Source organism: Herpailurus yagouaroundi, unplaced genomic scaffold (assembly GCF_014898765.1).
Source record: "Herpailurus yagouaroundi ecotype Mexico unplaced genomic scaffold, PumYag 100, whole genome shotgun sequence".
In the NCBI taxonomy this organism is placed as follows: domain Eukaryota; kingdom Metazoa; phylum Chordata; class Mammalia; order Carnivora; family Felidae; genus Herpailurus; species Herpailurus yagouaroundi.
In genome coordinates, this window is record NW_024412391.1 from 86,955,854 (window position 1) to 86,976,349 (window position 20,496).

Consider the following 20,496-nt stretch of genomic DNA (forward strand, 5'->3'; position numbering starts at 1 on the left):
TATAATCAGTTAAGATGAGATCATACTGCAGCAGGGTGGGTCCCTAATCCAATATAAGTGATGTGCTTAAAAAGGGGAAATCTGGAGACAGACATAACCACAGGGAGAGTGCCAGGTCAAGATGAATGCAGAGATTGGGGCGATGCAGCAGAAGCCATGGAATGCCAAAGACTGCCAGCAGAAGCTAGGAGAGAGGCATGGAAAAGATTCTCCCTCACAGCCCTCAGAAGGAACCAACACTGCTGACATTTTAATCTCCAATTTCTAGCTTCAGAAACTGTGAGACAATAAATTCCTAGTGTCGAAAGTTACCCCCCCCCCCATTTCCGGTACTTTGTTACAGCAGCCCTAATAAATTAATACATAATATATAATATATATATATATTAAGTATATCTTATATTCTGTGGTCCTCAAGTGGTTGTTCATCCTGGGTTATCTATGCATATTTAAGAATGGGCAATAGACTTCTGCTTCTACACATGAAGGGGTTACCAGTATGGGGCTTGCACTCCTGTTGTAAACAATTAGAAAACTGAGCAAAATATCTGAAATAAATGCTTGAAGCCTTTTCCTTTCAGTCATTGAAAGAAAGGAAACCTACAGGATGTGTCTTTTGATTGTTGCAGCTTTATCCCTGGAGGCAGTTTCTAGACCATGGCACAGGAAGGAGAAACATCACTAGGAGATCTCACTGAGTTGATGATCAGAGATAAGGACTTGGGGAGGCTGGGTGGCTTCAGTTTGTGAGGAAGAATATCAAAGGGGAGGGAGAGATGCAGAGAAAGAGATCCAAAAATCTGCAGAGGGATCCCCTTACTATTTGACAGAAAAGTAATCTGAACCTATGTAAGATGAAACCGCATGGGCTAAGCAAAGAACACAACCTGGGCGCTATGAGCTAAACAAGTTCTACAGCTTGCACAGGGCTAAGAGACACTTTATCTCCATGTGGCCATGTGAAGAAAACATATGAAAGACTTGGGGCATTCAATAGAGAACTAAGAAGTGTTATGTGTTCTAGTGGGGCTAAATAAGTATTAGAATAAAAGCTACTTTAGATCTGACTGAACAAAACTTAAAACTAGGTCTTGAAATAATTAAGCTGATCCTCAAGTAACTAATTTAACATTCATTAACATTCATTAAATTTAACATTCATTAAACTTAACACTCATAAAAGCAAGTTTAACATTCATTAAAAGAATACAACAAAAGTCAAATATTCAACAATATAAAATTCACAATGTTCAACTTCTAGTCAAAACTCACTAGGTAAATGAAGAAGGTAAAAATATGACCTCTAACCAGGAGAAAAATGAGCCAATGTTTCTAAGAGCTGTTGTCTGTTTCTAGACTCAGAAATGACAGGTGTGATGGAATTAACAGACAAGGAATTGAAAATAGCTATTATAGATATGTTCAAATGTTTAAAGGAGAAGAAAAATAATAAAGAAAAAATGGAATGTATAAAAAAGAACTAAATGGGTACTTCCAGAAGTAACAAAATGCAAAATGTGAATTGAAAATTTCACTAGATGAACTTAATAGCAGTTTAGATACTGAAAATAGAAAGATCAGTGAACTTGAAGACACAGCAATGGAAATTATCTATATGGAAAAAGAGGAAAAAACTGAAAAACAATTAATGAGACTCAATAACCTATGAGACAATTTCAAGAGGCCAAACGTGTGTAATTGAGACCTCAAAGGAGAAGAAAGATGTGGAGAAAAGATCTGCAGAAGTAATAGTCAAAAAACTTCCAAATATGATTAAAATTTTTAAAAATCCACAGATCCAAAAAGACAAATGAAAGTCGAGCAAGAAAACACAAAGAAAACCACTGCAAGGAATATAATAATTAAATTGCTAAGACCACTGACAAAGAGAACATTTATCAAGTAGCCAGTAAAAAAGAAAAGATTATCACAGACTTCTCACTACAAACTATGTTAGAAGACAATGAAACAATCAATGGTAAAAGAAAAAGACTGTCAGTCTAGAATTCTATATTTTTTAAAAAATGCTTTTCAAAATAAAGAAAAACATAGAAACTTTCAGGAAAACAAAGCGAAATAATTTGTTGTGAGCTGGCCTGCACTACAAGAAAGGTTAAACAGTATCCTTCAGGCTGAAGGCAATGGTATCAGATAATCTTGGATCTACACAAAGGAGTGACAAGGTTCAGAAATGATAAATATAGGGGTAATTATAACAGACCTTTTACTTCATTTTATTTTTTTTAAGGATGTTGACTCTTCACAGCAAAAGAAATAATACATTTTGCTTTCTATTGTGTATGCATATATGTTATATGTGTAGAATTAAAACCTTGGCAAAAACAGCATAAAAGATGGGAGAGGGAAATGGAAGTATGCTGTGGTAAGGTTCTTACACCAAATTTGAAGTAGTATAATATCATTTGAAATTAGATTCTGTTAAGGTGAAGGTTCATATTGCAAGTCCCACAGCATGCACACAGACATACAAAAAAGAGGTATAGCTAACAAATAAATAATGGGGATAAAATGGAATACATTTAATGGAATACATTAAATAGAAATAGATCAACCACTCTAATTAAAAGGTAGGGAATGTTGAACTGGATTTTTAAAAAAGCAAGACCCACATAGATGCTATATACAAGAAACTTGCTTTAAATATAAAGAGGTATAGCTAACAAATAAATAATGGAGATAAAATGGAATGAATTTAATGGAATACAGTAATTAGAAATAGACTAGCCACTCTAATTAAAAGGTAGGGACTGTTGAACTGGATTTTTTAAAAAGCAAGACCCCCCCCAATAAATAAATAAATAAATAAATAAATAAATAAATAAAGACAGACCCAAATGCTATATACAAGAAACTTGCTTTACATATAGGTTGAAAGGATAGAAAAAGTTATAATAGGCAAACAATAATTACGAGAAAGCTGGAATGGCTCTAGTAAGAAAAAAGTAACATCAGGATAAAGAATATACCAGATATAAAGAGGGACATTTCAGTATGAAAAAATATGGGGTTAAATTCACAAGGATGACATAATTCCTACATGTATCTGCAGCTAAAAACAGTGTTTCAAAATATGAAGCACAAGTTGATAGAATTAAAGGAGAAATAGAACAATTCACAATTGTGGTTCAAGATTTCACTCAGCTCAGTAATTGATACACTAATTAGTACATCTGTAAGAATATATGAGACCCCTAAGCCACATTGACCCATTGATATTTATAGAACACTTTTTCCTTATCATAGTACACTATACCTAACAACAGAAGAATACACATTGTTTTTAACTTAGAATAATCACTAAAATAGGCCATATATTGGACCATAAAACAAGTTTCAATAGATTTAGATGTATTGAAATCATAATGAACATGTTCTCTGATCATAATGGAATTAAATTAGAAACTGGTAGCCAAAAGATATATGAAAAGAGTCTAATTATCTGGATAATTAACAGATTTGTAATTAACTTATGGATTAAAAAAGAAATCACAAAAGGAATTTTAAAACATTTTGAACCAACTGATAACAAAACCACAGCATACCAAAATTTATGGGAGGTAGCTAAAGCTTAAAGGAAAATGTGTAGTTTGTTAAACATTTTTTTAAATGTTTATTTATTTTTCTTTTTTTTTTTTTCTTTTTTTTTTTTCAAACGTTTATTTATTTTTGGGACAGAGAGAGACAGAGCATGAACGGGGGAGGGGCAGAGAGAGAGGGAGACACAGAATCGGAAACAGGCTCCAGGCTCTGAGCCATGAGCCCAGAGCCTGACGCGGGGCTCGAACTCACGGACTGCGAGATCGTCACCTGGCTGAAGTCGGACGCTTAACCGACTGCGCCACCCAGGCGCCCCAAATGTTTATTTATTTTTGAGACAGAGAGAGACAGAGCATGAGCATGGGAGGGGCAGAGAGAGAGGGAGACACAGAATCTGAAGCAGGCTCCAGGCTCTGAGCTGGCAGCACAGAGCCCGATGCAGGGCTCAAACTTGTTAACTATGAGATCATGACCTGAGCAGATGTTGGATGTTTAACCGACTAAGCCACGCAGGTGCCCCATTAAATAAATAATAAAATTTAAAAACAAAATAAAAATCCGTTGTAACTTTTAAGTTTATTTATGAGAGAGAGAGAGAGAGAGAGAGAGAGAGAGAGAGAGAGGTGCAAGTGGGGGAGGGGCAGAGAAAAAGAGAAGGTGAGAGAGAATCACAAGCAGACTCCATAGTGTCAGTGCAGAGCTGGACACAGGGCTCAAACCCATGAACCTTGAGATCATGAACCTGAGCCAAAATCAAGAGTCAGACGCTTAACCGACCGAGCCCCAAATCAATAGTAATTCCAAATACTAGTAATAAACTGAAGAAAATGAGGAGCACCTAGGTGGCTCAGCTGGTTAAACATCGACTTTGGCTCATGCAACTCAGATCATGATCTCATACTTTGTGAGTTCGGGCCCTGCCTCCGGCTCTGTGCTGACAGCTCAGAACCTGGAACCTGCTTTAGATTCTGTGTCTTGCTCTCTTTCTGCCCTTTCCCTGCTCATGCTCTCTCTCTCTCTCAAAAATAAACAACAAAAAAAGAAAACTAAAAAAAAAAAAAAAACTGAAAAAAATGAAATATTAAAAACCATTTTACATATCTTTCATGAAAATTAACTAAAAAATGGATCACTGACCAAATATTAAAATGCAAAGCTATAAAACTTCCGGTTTGGAACATAGGAGAAAATATATTTGACCTTGTATTTGGTGATGAATTTTTAGATACACCAAAAGCATGATCCATGAAAGAAAAAACTTGTTAATTTGTACTTTATAAAAACTAAACATATCTGTTCTGGGAAGATAATCAAAAGACAAGCCTCGGACAGGCAAAAACTTTTTGGAAAACACATATCTGATATGAAAAATATACAAAGAACTCTTAAAGCTCAACAATAAGAAAACAATCCAAATTGTAAAAACGTGCACCAAATCTAAAACACACACAACATACACATCAAAGAAGATATGCAGATAGCAAATAAACATATGAAAAAATGCTCAATAGCATTTGATATTAGGGGTCTTCATAATAAAACAAGAAGATACGACTATATACCCGTTAGAACTGCTAAAATCCAAATACTGATAATACCTGTTGCTGGTGAGAATGTGGAGAACAGGAACTCTCACTCATTGATGGCGGAAATGGAAAATGGTACAAACACTTTGGTCGTTTCTTACAAAGCTAAAAATAGTATAGACATAATATTATTATATGATCCAGCAATTTCACTCCTAGTGATTTGCTGATTTGCAAAATTACCCAACTGATTTGAAAAATTATGTCTACCTAGAAACCTGCAGACAATCATCAGCTCTATTCATAACCACTCAAAATAGGAAGCAACAAAAATATCCTTCAATAGGTAAAGAGATAAGCAAATTGTGGTACATCCATACAATGTATATCCTTTCAGCCACAAAAAAGAAATTAGCTATCAAGCCACAAAAAGGTATGGATGACTCTTAAATACATATTGCTAAGTGAAAGGTGCCTGTCCCAAAAGATTACTGCATAATTATAATTACAATTACATCATGGAAAAGGTAAACTATAGCAGTATTAAAAAGATCAGTGATTGACAGGCCAGAGGCTTGAGGGGAATGGGAGAGGGTTAAATGGGTGAATCACAGAATTTTTTTAGGGAAGTGAAACTATTCTATATGAGACTCTAGTGGTAGATATGTGAATTTAATAGTTTTGTACATAATAGCTCCCAACTGGAAACAACCTGAATGTGCAACCACAGGTGAATGGATAAGCAATGTGGTCTATCCATTCAAGGGAGTACTACTCAGCAACAGAAAGAAATGAATTACTGAGTTACAACACGACAAATCTCAAAAACACTATGTCTAGCAAGAGAAGCCAGTACTGCATACTCTATGATTCAGTTCAGCAGAGTTCTAGAACATGAAAACTAGTTGCCTACGGTGGGCTGGTGGTGGCAGTGGTGATTGATTGCAAAGAGGCAGGAGGAAAGTTTATTTTTGTGAATGACATATTCTTTGTGTGGTGGTTACATGCCTTATGTGTTTGCCACTATATTATAAACAAATTGATTTTGTAATAAAATTGATTTGATTTTTTTTTTTTAAAGAGGCAACGGTAAGACTGACTGATTTGTAGACAAAGAAGGAGATTCTCAATTGATAGGCTTTCCTGGAGAGTACAGGTCATGGGCTGGTTTTTACGATGGAAACTTCTCCCATGCCAGAAGGGAGAGCTTTTCTCTGCTCTACCAACTCCTTCCTAACACCCCTAATTCTCTCTAGGTAGTTCTCTAGAAAGGAATTCTCCTGTCCATCCCAGCCTCCAGATGTAATCATCTGGCTGGCAACTATTCTGTGTCTCAAAGTCTGTTCCCTATGCACCTTTGGATGGTCTGATCCTGACTCATTTCTCTTTCTTTCCCTCTGTAATACTTCCTATACCTGAGTCCAAAACCTCTCCAAAGCCCTACAAATCCAGAGTTGTTTATGTGTTGTTAGGATGTTTGTTCTGTGATGTGCATCCATTGATTTAATCCTAGTTGAAGTGTGTTGTAATAATTATCTATTGTGGAATAGCAAATACTGCAAAATTTAGGGGCTTAAAACAATAATAAAAAGGACATGAGGATCATTGGGGTTCATCTTGGGGGCTGTCTAATCCAGTCAGTAAATACTTACTTGTGTGTTTATGTCCATCTATTTCATTTTTTTTCCTCAGCATCTGTTTCACCTGCCACTTGTGAAGAAAATACCAATCAATTTTTATTAGTATGATAGATACTATGGCAAACATAACTAAGACATTTATAGTATTTCAAAGTTTCAAAGTTACAATTGTAAGTGCTTCTCTCTCTCTCTTTTTTTAAAAAGACTTTTATTTTAAGTAATCTCTACTCTCTATACCCAGTGCCGGGCTCTAACTCACAATCCCGAGACCAAAAGTCGCATGCCCCATCAACAGAGCCAGCCAGGCACCTCTGTGTTTCTGTCTTTTCATTTTTATTTTTTATTATTTTTTAAAGTTTATTTACTTATTTGGAGAGAGAAAGAGAGAGCAGGGGAGGGGCAGAGAGAGGGAGAGAGAGAGAATCGAAAACAGGCTTTGCACTGGTGGCACATACCCCTACACAGGTCTCAAACCCGCGAATTGTGAGGTCATGACCTGAGCTGAAACCAAAAGTTGCATGGACGCTTAACCAACTGAGCCACTTAGGTGCCCCTCTCTCTTTCTAAAAAAGTAATAGATTTTAGAGCACCTGGCTTGCTCAGTCTGTTAAGCGTCTGATCCTTTATCTCGGCTCGGGTCATGATCTTACAGTTTGTGAGTCTGAGTCCCACATTGAGCTCTGTGCTGAGAGGACAGGGCCTACTTGGGATTCTCTCTCTCCTTCTCTCACTGCCCTGCTCATGCTCTAAATCTCTTTCAAAATAAACATTTTTAAAAAAGTAATAGACTTTACCTTTTTGAGCAGTTTTAGGTTAACAGAAAAATTGAGCAAGATGGATAGAGTCCCATAAACTCTTCACCCCCTAGTTTCTTCAACTAACGTCTTGCATTACTGTGGTGTGCTTGTTACAGTTAATGAATCAATAGGGATGCATTATTATTATTGAAGTTCATAGTCTACATTGGGTTCACTCTTAGTGTTGTGCATGCTATGGATTTTGACAAATGTATAATGACACGTATCTACCTTTACAGCATCATACAGAACAGTTCACTTCCTTAAAAATATTCCATCCTCCCCTAAGAACCTCTGATCTTTTTACTATCTCCAGTTTTGCCTTTCCCAGAATGTCATATCATTAGAATCATACAGTATTAAGCCTCTTCCAATTGGTTTCTTTCACTTAGTGATATGCACCTGGGTTCCTCCATGTCTTTTGTGGCTTGAGAGCTCAATTCTTTTCATTGCTGAGTAATATTCTACTGAATGGATGTACCACAGTTGGTTTACCCATTCACTTACTGATGGCTATCTCAGTTGCTTCCACATTTTGGAAATTATGGAAAAAGCTGCTATAAACACTGACGTGCAGGTTTTTGTGTAGCTATATACACATCCTTTTTCATCCTTGGTTCTTCAGGTTTATGCTAAACTTTTTTTTCTTAGATGGTTCATCTCTTTCATATCTGAGAAAAACCCTTCATCTTGTTTGTATGAGCCTGAATTCTTGGTAGTCTCTCAGTAAATATTTTTTTTTTCAACGTTTATTTATTTTTGGGACAGAGAGAGACAGAGCATGAACGGGGGAGGGGCAGAGAGAGAGGGAGACACAGAATCGGAAACAGGCTCCAGGCTCTGAGCCATCAGCCCAGAGCCTGACGCGGGGCTCGAACTCACGGACCGCGAGATCGTGACCTGGCTGAAGTCGGACGCTTAACCGACTGCGCCACCCAGGCGCCCCAGTCTCTCAGTAAATATTAATTACTGCGAGGTTTCCTCAAAATTCGACAGGCATTTTAACTTTTGTTGAGTAACTTTCAAAGTCCTTTGAATTTCTAGGCTCATGCCCATTTCCACAGAAAGGTAGAACTGTATGCTGTAATTGAGATTGGAGCAGTAAGGAACTTATGGATAATGCAAGCAAAAGTATTTTAAGTTCTTTTCAGATGATGTTTGAAATGTCTATCTTATAATTTCTCTTTCTATCCTTACCTGAGCTCTTAAGTAAAAATTCTAGCATAAACACATCCAAATTACTGAATATTCCATTTGATTATAAAATGAAGATTATGTTTCTCTGAAAACATCATGCCCAATTCTTGTGTTTTATTACTTTTTAAGCCATTCCAGGGGCCCTAAACACACACATGGCACCAAAACAGACTGCTCTGTATGAGAACACATATTTTGCTTTAGTTCTAGACAGCTGTAATGGACAGCTGGACTTTCTTGGCTGCAGCATAACCAACCCTTCTTCCTGTTGGAGGAAATTCCCCCACTGTCTCGTTGAGAGGTCACACCCTCCTTCCCACTCGGGAAGTGTAAGGGGCCATTTACCCTAGCAGCCTGCATGGGCACATGATCTTTAGCCAATGATCATTTTTCTCAGAAAGTTGAATCTTAACCAAGTGACACAAAAGTAAAGAAGTGATGAGATTTAATTCACACTAGTGGGGACATTATCTCTAAACAGCAGTGTCCTTCCACAGAGGTGGTTGTGTCCTTCCTCAGCGATTCTTCCTCACGTTTTCTGGCTTCCTTGCTGTCTGGATTTATCTGGGTCTTTACCTATTATTTAAGCCTTGGTATTATAGCTTCAATTTGTGAGCCCTTTACACATCTTCAATAAATTCCTTTTTTACTTAGGATTTTTAACTAACTTTCTAACTTTCAGTAGAATTATTTTCATTGATAAATCGGCAAAATCAATCCATCAATTCTCCCAATATTCATTAAGCACAACCTATGTTGTGCAGGGCTTAAGAATAAAATGGCGGGGCACGTGGGTATCTCAATCTGCTAAACTTCTGACTCTTGATTTCAGCTCAGGTCATGATCCCATGGTTCAGAAGACTGAGCCGCATGTTGGACTCCACACTGACAGCAAGGAGCCTGCTTGGGATTCTCTCTCTCCCTCTCTCTTTGCCCCTCTCCTGCTCGTGTGCGAGTGTGCACATGTGCGTGCTCTCTCTCAAAATACATAAACTTAAAAAAATAAATAAAATCTTTAAAAAAACCTGTCTACTTTGTACTTTAGATAACATTGAAAAGACAGAAACTAAGGCTTAATCTGGCATAATGTTTTCAAAGTTCATCCGTGTTATAGCATGTATTAGAAGTTCATTCCTTTTTATTGCTGACAAATACTATATTGTATGGATCTCTCACATGTTGTTTATCCATTCATCTGTTGATGGACATTTGGGCCCTTTCTACTTTTTGGCTATTATGCTGCTATAAACATTCATGTACAAGTTTTTGCATGGAGATAGGTTTTCACAACTCATAGGTATATACTTAACGGTAGAATTGCTGGGCCACATTGAAATTCTATGTTTAGCACTTTGAGCAACTGTCAAACTGTTTTCCAAAGCAGCCATACCAATTTTACTTCCTTACCAGCAATGTATGAAGGTCCATTTTCTCCACATTTTTCAACAAAACTTATCTAGTGATTACTGCCAGCCTGGTGTTTGAAGTGGTATCTCATTGTGATTTTTATCTGAATTTCCCTAATAGCTAATGATGTTGAGCATCTTTTCATGTCCTTTTTTAGCTATTTGTATCTTCTTTGGAGAAGAGTCTATTCAGATCCTTTAACCATTTTAAAATTGGGTTTTTTCATTTCAATATTGAGTTGTAGGAATTCTTTATATATTCTAGATACAAGTCCCTTAACATATATATATATATATACACACATATATATGTATATATATATGTATATATATATGAGCTGTTCACTTTCTTGATGTTGTCATTTGAAGCACAAAGCTTTTGAATCATAATATGTCCAATTTATCTATTTTTCCTTTTGTCATTTGTATCCTTGGTATCTCATCTGAGATTTTATGTGACCCCAAATTGCAAATATTTATTTGTATGTTTCCTTCTCAGAGTTTTATAGTTTTAGGTCTTATATTAGGTCTCTAATCCATTTTGTGTTAATTTTTGAATATGGTATGAGATTGGGGTCCAACTATGTTCTTTTGTATGTGGCTACCCAGTTGTCTCAGCACCGTTCGTTGAAAAGACTATTCTTCCCCATTGAATTATTTTGGGACCCTTGTTGAAAATGATCTGACCATAAAAATAAAGGTGAATCAACTCTTAAATTCTAAGTCTAATACTTTTATTGTAATGCTCTGAAAACAAAATAAGATTCTCATTGTCAGTTAAAAAGTGCTGGGAGAAATCATTTCACTTGATCTATATCACCAATAGTGTACTTTAAGATTATAATGACTTCACTAATAAGAACTTTAACACAACATAGATGAATTGTTCATGTTTGTTTGCACTTTCTCCATCAACTCTCTTAGTGGATATAATTGGAAATTTAAAGTATTCTTGTTCTATACTTGAACTTCCAAATATTCCTGAAAATCTCCTAAGAGTACATATTCTGATGAAGTTACACATTAACAAAATATCCCAAAAAGGTATATCCATTTTAAATTCTGACATAATTCAATGTATTAATTTGATTTATCTCTATAACTAAGGCATAACTAGTATAAGATAACTGTAATGTTCATAGTTTTATGCCAAAGTGTGAATCCTAGTTTTTGGACCAAATCCCCCCAAAAATTACAAAAGTTGCTCTAGGACAGGCATGAAAAATGATTTAATTGCTGGTACCATCTCTGACCTATTGGTAATGGGCCTCTGAACCATGGAAAAGATGAGCATGGGACCAGCACATCTATCATTTTCATCTATTATTAGTAAAATTCATCTTAAAATTTTATCACAAATTTTGAGTTTTACTTTTATTCTGAAATATACTATGTTTGTGTGCGCCTCCCCCAGGCTTAAGAAAAAAGTTATGCGTGATGTATAGATTAAAATCAAGAGCACCACAAAAGGGCGCCTGGGTGGCTCAGTTGGTTTAGGCATCCGACTTCAGCTCAGGTCATGATTTCCCATGAGTTTGAGCCCTGTGTCAGGCTCTGTGCTGACAGCTCAGAGCTTAGAGCCTGCTTCACATTGTGTCTCCCTCTCTGCCCCTTCTGGGTTCACACATTCTTTCTCTCTCTAAAATAAAATACATTAAAAACAAAAACAAAAACAGAGCACCACTGAACTTTACCTTCCCTCCAACTAACTCCTCAAACTCCCTGTCCCTACACCCTTTGTGTTCCCAATTCCTTTCTTAGTGAATGAATAGCTTAATCCCCAAAGGCCTGATATAATCCCCAGGGTTCTCTTCCCATAGATTTCCCACTCCTCTCCCCCCATTCCTGGGAAGGGGCAGGCACCTCAATTTGAATGGATGCGGTACAGCCTAGTGAAGGACCCCATAACCTGGGGCACCAAAATGGGGCCCTCGTGCCATAGAAAAAGGATACTGGTGCCTCTGAGAAAGGAGGCACGCAGACTCAAAATCCTCTCATCATGAATAGTCACTGCTAAATCAGTTGCCCTTCTAATGAGGACTGTAGAACCACACCATGTCCTTCTTGAGCCCGAGCTGCTGGGCAATGTGGCTGATCTGCTCCAGTGTGGGTTTCAGGCACTTATTTTGAGATGGAGTCTGAGGCTATATATAGGATGCGCAGGAAGGAGCGCTGTCATTAATTAATGATATCTATCATGGAAGTGGGATGAGCATGGGGTCACACTGAAGTGTTTAGGAATTTAGTTTGGCTGTAATAAAACTGGAAAAAGCAGTGGCTTAAACATATTACCAGATTTATGTCTTTTTCAGTCCAGGATTGGTTTGGCACATCCACAACATCCTCAGGGAGCCAGGGTCCTCCACTCCCCCTCCACCTAGTAATCCTTAGCCCGCACTTGTTCCTTCGTAGTCACAAGACGGCTGCCCAAACTCCAGTATTGCATCCAGACGTAAAGAAAAGTAAGGGTGAAGGGCAAAAGGCACAGGTCAGTTAAACTGGTCTTCCATTTTCAGAAGCATTTACAGAAACCTCATCCAAACTGTTCTGCTTCCATTTCATTGGCCAGAACTACATAATATGTTCTTGTCCTTCACCTGCAGAGTGCTGGAAGATGTAGTTTTTAGCTAGGCACATTTATACCCCCTCCGTAACCAGTGTTCTGTTAACTTATGATCAGGGAGAATCCATATTAGGAAGGTCTCTAGCAGTTTAGTCCACCATTCCTATTCTGTAAATAGGTATCCTTCAGCTTTATTGAACCAGCAACAACTCTATCCCCAGTACCCCCAAATCCCCACCCACTCTCACACACAGAGGTAGCATTGCTCTTCTGCAAAGGGTTGATAGCCAGTGTGGGTTCTGAACTGTGTGAAAGATGAGCATGGGAGAGGCACATCTTTCGCTTCTGAGTCTTACTAGTGAAATTGATCTTAAAATTGTGTTACAAATTTTGCGTTCTATTTCCTTTTGCTGGGAAATTTATTACTATAGTTGTGTTCAACATAAATCTCAGGACTGATAGCACTGTGAAACATCTTGTAATTCTTAAAAGACTGGACTACAAACCTAGACAGACTTGGGTTAGAATCCAGATCCAAATTTACTAGCAATGTACTCAAGGCATTCAAACTATGCCTCAATTTCCTCATTTGTAAACTGTGGTAATAATTTTTAAGCGTCCGACTTCAGCCAGGTCACGATCTCGCGGTCCGGGAGTTCGAGCCCCGCGTCAGGCTCTGGGCTGATGGCCCAGAGCCTGGAGCCTGCTTCCGATTCTGTGTCTCCCTCTCTCTCTGCTCCTCCCCCGTTCATGCTCTGTCTCTCTCTGTCCCAAAAATAAATAAACGTTGAAAAAAAAATAAAAAAAAAAATAATTTTTATAAGTCAGATGAGAAGACAATTTATGTCCAAACTGGAAAACCTTAATGTGCTGGAAAGGGGATACTATTAATAATTATGCTTCAGCAAGTGGCATAAACCAGGACCGCCCCAGGCAAACCCAGAACTATGGTCACCCTACTTATAGGTACTGATGAGGATTAAATGAGAAAATAAAAATAAAGCACTTAGCACAGAGCCTGATACACAGCAAGTGCTCAGTAAATACTAGACACTACGTTTTTGTTATTGAATTGAGAAGTTCCACTGTCTTAGTTGACAATCTTCCATGTGATAGTGGGCTGACTTAAGAAGAGCTTAATTTCTTTCAAGGTGGAGAAAAACCTAACTGAAAGTCAAACAACCAGCCTCTCCAGAGGCGGAACAGTGTTGAAAGACACTGCAGAAACTCCTAGTGATAAGGATCCTGGAATGATAGTGAATGGCCTGTCAACAGTTTGTACGTTAGAAGCATGAAGCAGAGAATCAGAATTTTAATGATTTTATATACTATTTCTCAAAGGTTTTGATCTGAGGATCGTTTCATACTCTTAAAATTTTTTGAGGCCCACAAAGAGCTTTTGTTTATGTGAGTTATATCTATTGATATTAAAAATAAAAGTGGAGAAAATTAAAAATTGTCATCTGAAATGACAATAACCCCGTCATATATTAACACAACAAACACATTTAAATTAACTATTTTTACAAAACAAAACAAAACTGAGAGGATTATTGTTTTACCTTTCTGGAGATCTCTTTATCGACTGGTTTAATAGAACCAAAACTGATTCTCATTTCTGCCTTTTTATGCCATTTGTCGCAGTATGTTGTTTCAGTGAAAATATATGAACAAGATATGTCCTTGGAAAAGAGAGGAAGTATTTTAATACCCTTTCCAGATAATTGTGGTTATTCTTTGATATTACATCAAAACTCCACAGTAGTTTCTTAAAGGTTAGTTGTAAAGTGGAATCTCAAATCCTATCCATGAATGTTTTGTACTGTTATATTAAAATCCCTCAGTCAGTCTTGCACTTTGAATGAATGTTTTACTCATGACTTTGTAATATCACCCATTACTCATATGGAAAATATCAGTTCATGGAGTTATGCAGATTTTCCAAATGTTTACACATTTCAGAAACCTAATACCTTAGAACATTCTAGAAAACAAATGAACACACAAGCACACATTCTATTAGCCACCAGAACGATGTCATCACATGTCATGTCGTCTCTGGAAAACTCCACCATACATTCATGAAAGAATTAGAATAAAAAAGACAAATCATATCTTATTATTAGGAAAAGTGTTCTGACTGCATGAGTCGCTGAATAGGTTTTAGTCTCAAGGCATACTTTAAGAACAGCTGATATGGTACGATATGACTGTTAGATAAAGAAAGCAAAAAACTTACCACCTGTTTTTTTTTTTTCTTTTAAAATCAAGAGGCAATAAATTATAACACACAAACAGCAAAATACTAAAATATAGTCCCAACTGGCAATTTCAAACCTCTTTATATGAAGACAAGTAGCCAAGCTTATAGAAACAGATGACTTTTAATCTGAAGGTCTTTCTCATTTTTTGTTTTTGTCTTTTGTTTTTAGTTTGGAGTCTATTAATTATTAGTATTTCATTGTATGTATGTATCTCTCAGGAGCTCAAAATGCTTCATTTCTTCCACTTCTTCCCATTGCTCCCAAGATAGAATCTTTACAGAAACATGTGGGCAGCAAAATCCCACTAAAAATATTTTAGTACACCTTTTCTGTTTGCCACCTGGCCTGGAAGCTGCCCATGAATTATGGGTCAAGTTTTTTTACAAGTATAGATCACATTCTCACGTGAAATTGGTTATAGATTTGAGAAACTGCTAAATAAATCTCTTATCTTGCTCCCCTGCTCTGTTACTCCAGGCTTTTCAAAGTACGATGATAGTAGAGGTTAATCCTATTTTTTGGAAAAAAACATGTTCTAACTGGTCTTTAGCGGGCTATACGACCTTCACTCAGCATACTGCCAAGGAGGAATTTGTTTTAGGCACCCTGGCCCTTACTTTTCTATTCCGTTTTCCAGTGCCCTTACCACTTCCTTCTGGCTGCACAGTAGAGCCCACTGTGTGGCCCACCCAGGCCTACCTTCCTGGGCAATGCTTTGCCTCCTCCTTTATCCTTCAGCAAACACATACCCTTTGTATTCTTTCTTTCAGTAAAGTCTGATTTTAGCTTAGATTAGTCCAGTCTGAAATACAGTGTTAATGGATGTCAAACCAATTAAAATATTTACACTAAGGTATGAATGATGGAAGCATACCAAGTGTTTGGGAACTAAGAACCAACTGATGATTTGAAAAAAACAAACATGTAAAGGGGTTACTACTTGTAGCCACTGAATGGACTGCTCAGCTTTTTTTCAAGTATATTAAAAGCCAATAACCCATTTAAATTTCAATCTAATTATCCTATGAGCCCAGTCTATAACTGAAAGGCAATTTGGGAAGGCAAGAAAGGAGACATGAGGTCACCGAATGGCTACGTTTGGCAGCGCCATAGGTTTAGATATTAAGAAGAAAGTGGGTGAAGTGCCAAGAGGGCAGTCCTCATTTGAGCAAAATGTTTTGACTTCTAGCTGCTGGTAATAATTTTGGGATTTCCAGTAGCTCCTTTGGAAGTTTCATTTATTCCCCTAATCAATTCAAGGCTCTTTCTTTTTTAAAGTAGATTTCAGTGTTACCAAAGCTCAAGACTCTGATTCCCAAGTGTGCTTTTAGGTTAAGATGGGGCCTCCAACTTGGGTGTTCGTAAGACAGTTTAAACCAACGCCACTTCTGCTCTCTTTTGCACGGTGCCCTCTCTTTTCCTGTCGCAGCTATTCCATCCCCGGGATTTGGCTGAGGGTACAAGATAGAATGACTACCCAGCCCAGAGGCTCCTAACGGCGTTACTAATGAGTCTCTAGATTCTTGCTGTCGCCGTGACCTTTCAACAGGCGGGCGGTGCAACACCGCGTTGGACGCAACAGGCACGACCGGCGTGCCATCACTGCGAGAGTCTCGAGCGACAGCAGTGGGCGGTACACGAAACCTCTCCTTTCTTTAACCCTTCTTCACACAGAGTCCCACCCTCACCGGAAGTGGAGCCGTTTCTACGTTACGCCACTTCCGGCCCGCACGCCCGTCTCCGGCGGGAGCGAGCACGCTGGTGCGCGGCAACTTTGTTCCCGCCTCCTTTGCCCCGACACCACTCACCTTCGGCTTTCTCGGAGCGTGACGTGCGTGCGCGTCCCCGGCCTTGCGTCAGGGCCGAGGGGAAAGGCCGAAAGAGCGAGGCGAGAAGGAGGGGTTGTGGAGGTTAGGGCCCAACCAGCAAGTCCCGTCGCCCTCCCTCCTCCTGACGAAGATCGGCGAGGGAAGGGGAGGAGCGAGCCGGGGCCGGCCGCGCACACCAGGAGCCTCCTCGTGGAGGGGGGGGGAGCGGAGGAAAAGGGAGCTCCGCCACCTCTGTTCGCGGCGGCGGCGAAGGAAGAAGAAAGTCAGGGCCCGAACCCACCGCCACAGGCTCAGAAACTTGCCGGGGGCGCGGGCGCCGGCTCCCCGGAAACAGCCCCCCGCCCAGCCCCGCACACTCGCTGCCCCAACCGTGAGCCGCAGCCCGGTCGCCCCCGCCTCGCCCCGCCCCGCCGCCCGTCCCTGCGGGCGGCAGAGTGCGCGAGGCCCTAGGCCGGGAGTTGTTGTCAGGCCCAGGCCACTTCCGAGGCGCCCGCCGTGTGTCGCCGCCACCACAGGAGGACGACGTCGACGCTGAGGAGGCGGCGGCGGAGGCGTGTTGTTGTCTCGCCCACTCCCCTCCCCTGAACTCGCACCCAACGTCAGGGCGCGATGGAGTGAAGCGGAGACGAAGGTGGTACTTCCGCGTTGCGCTGCCCGAGCCGAGAGCGCGGCCGAGGCCGCTCCCCCACCCCCGGGGGCACTTGGAGGACTCCGGACTCCCCCGCAGGTCAGCGCCCGGCGCATCTGGTGTTTTTGCTGCTGAGGAGAGGACGACGAGCACGATCGCGAGCTCTGCCACCCGGATTTCTGCTTCCCTCAGGCCCGGAGGCCGCTGCATACCCCACTGTGACCTGGAACCCAGGGACCCGAGTCCTGACCCGGATTATCGTGGCGCGTCCCCTGGCTGGCCCTGGTGCTCGGTGTCCCTCCGCCGCCGCCGCAGTTCCCGTTTCCGGCGGGGGAGATGGCCAGGATCTGACCCGGGAGGAGGCCGCACCCGCGCCGCGCTCTGCGGCGGGCTCTAGGCGATGCCGAGCAGCTCGGACACGGCGCTGGGGGGAGGCGGGGGCCTGAGCTGGGCGGAGAAGAAGTTGGAGGAACGCCGCAAGCGGAGGCGATTCCTGTCCCCTCAGCAGCCGCCGCTGCTGTTGCCGCTCCTGCAGCCGCAGCTCCTGCAACCGCCGCCGCCCCCGCCGCCTCTGCTCTTCCTGGCTGCTCCCGGCACGGCCGCCGCCGCAGCCGCCGCCGCCGCGGCCTCCTCCTCTTGCTTCAGCCCGGGCCCCCCTCTGGAGGTCAAGCGGCTGGCGAGAGGCAAGAGGCGCGCAGGAGGGCGGCAGAAGCGGCGCCGCGGGCCCCGCGCCGGGCAGGAGGCGGAGAAGCGTCGGGTCTTCTCGCTGCCCCAGCCGCAGCAGGACGGCGGTGGCGGTGCTAGTAGCGGCGGGGGTGTGACCCCGCTGGTGGAATACGAGGATGTGAGCTCCCAGTCCGAGCAGGGGCTGCTGCTGGGGGGGGCCAGCGCGGCAACGGCGGCGACGGCTGCCGGGGGAACGGGGGGCAGCGGCGGGAGTCCGGCCTCCTCCTCCGGCACCCAGCGGCGCGGGGAGGGGTCGGAGCGCAGGCCCCGCCGGGACCGCCGCAGCAGCAGCGGCCGCAGCAAGGAGCGCCACCGCGAGCACCGGCGGCGGGACGGGCAGCGCGGCGGCAGCGAGGCCTCCAAGTCCCGCAGCCGCCACAGCCACAGCGGCGAGGAGCGGGCCGAGGCCGCTAAGAGCGGCAGCAGCAGCAGCAGCGGCGGCCGCCGGAAAAGCGCCTCGGCCACGTCTAGCAGCAGCAGTAGCCGCAAGGATCGAGACCTGAAGGCTCACCGGAGCCGGACTAAGTCGTCCAAGGAGCCGCCTTCGGCCTACAAGGAGCCGCCCAAGGCCTACCGGGAGGACAAGAGCGAGCCCAAGGCCTACAGGCGGCGGCAGCGGTCCCTGAGCCCGCTGGGAGGCCGGGACGACAGCCCGGTGTCCCACAGGGCCTCGCAGAGCCTGAGAAGCCGCAAGTCCCCCAGCCCGGCAGGAGGTGGCAGCAGCCCGTACTCTCGGCGGCTGCCACGCTCCCCGAGCCCCTACAGCCGCCGCCGCTCCCCCAGCTACAGCCGCCACAGCTCCTACGAGCGGGGCGGCGACGTGTCCCCGAGCCCCTACAGCAGCAGCAGCTGGCGCCGCTCCCGGAGCCCCTACAGCCCGGTGATCAGGTGAGTCCGCCGCCTGGTGCGCGCCGGTCCTCCGCAGCGCTGGCCAGATCCCCAGGGGGCAGGGAAAGTGGTGATTGGCCTCTTGGAGCCACTTAGCTCTACAACCGGCCCTAGAAAACTCATCTTCAGACTGGGCTTCAAGTCGGGAGAGGCATTTTCGCGCGCCCACGACACCTTTTAGTGGGTTGGAGGGACAAAGCAACAGGTCCCGCAGTTTTTTTCTTCTCGCTCGTGCAGGGAAAATTTCTAAGAAAGAGTTCAAAGTTTTCAACTTGTTGCATTGATATATTCACAGATTTCCCTCAACTGCTCTTTGCTTTTCCAGCACAATTACTTTGGGTAAACCTAGATGTTTTAATTTGTCATCATTTTGAAAGCCCTATGAAGAGGTTTTATCGTCGGAGATTTAGGAACGGACTGCAGCTAGGGCCTAAATATTGTAGGAGAGAATCAGAATCACTTGCTGATGTCAGTTAGATGTACATTTCAGATGTTTCAGGTGATTAATACAACGACAGAAAAAGGTTTTCTGTAAAGTTTATTCTTCTAAGATGTGGAAGCCTTATAGTTCTAAATTCTCAAGGCAAGGAAGATGCCCGATTTGTGATATTCTTGTGTGGAATGTTTTTTTAAGTGTTCAAAAGTAGAAAAAAAATGACAACATTGTGGTTTCTCTGTTGGTTTGTGATGACCACCCAGTTGCTAATGACGTATAATTAATTGGTGTGACCAAGCAAATGGTCTGGTACATCCTTACACTATTACACTATTTACCATTACTTTAAGGTTACTGTTTACATTTACCATAAGTTAGCTATACTTTTAAATATCAGGATCTTTGTTCAGGAATCTTTAAAAGGGGTAATTTAATCTAGTGAAATTGGAGTAAATCTTTTTATGTAGTTGTTATACCTTGTTACGTAATTCTTCAGGAAAAGCGTGTGCATTGATATATGCATACCTGTGAAGCAAAGTGAATTAAAAATAACTTTTGAATATTTTGTAGGTTCTTAATTCCTTGAGCTGTCTGGAAATTCTAGGCCTTATATTTTAGGGTATTACAGAATGACGTTTGCATCTGTTATGCTTTTCCTATTGGCCTTAGTTTGCTGTAATGCCAAGTGGATGCTAAGAATCTCTAAGTAGAAATTATGTTGAATCTCAATTCATGTATCTGTAAAATTAGGAGATCTCTTTGAAGTGTCAGCCTAGTAAATATTTGTGAAGATGTGATTGGAGTAGAGATCTGGGTGTGAGTTTGTCTTTAAATGAAAACATCTGTGTACATGTGTTTCTTACAGTGTTCAAGTACACTTAAAATGCTAGTTGATGCCTTAATAAAGACTATTAACAGTGACCACTTAGCTTTTATGTCTTGTAAGACTTTGCATTTTACTTTTAGTTAAAATATTTTAGGTTTGCCAAAAGGCTTGCTTTCTTTTCTTTCTTTTTTTTTTTTTTTTTTTTTTTTTTT

The 20,496-nt window shown here is 41.6% G+C and overlaps 1 protein-coding gene across 4 annotated transcripts in view; it reads left to right on the top strand.

Moving 5' to 3' along the window:
• The first annotated feature begins 17,783 nt into the window (after positions 1-17,783).
• Positions 17,784-20,496, top strand: part of CDK13 (cyclin dependent kinase 13) — a 123,634-nt gene continuing 120,921 nt past the window's right edge. For all 4 annotated transcript variants that reach the window (XM_040473009.1, XM_040473012.1, XM_040473011.1 and 1 more), the window contains exon 1: positions 17,784-19,022. In XM_040473009.1, coding sequence (XP_040328943.1) covers positions 17,809-19,022 — 1,214 coding nt within the window. In that variant the 5' untranslated portion in view covers positions 17,784-17,808. The remainder of the gene's footprint in view (positions 19,023-20,496) is intronic.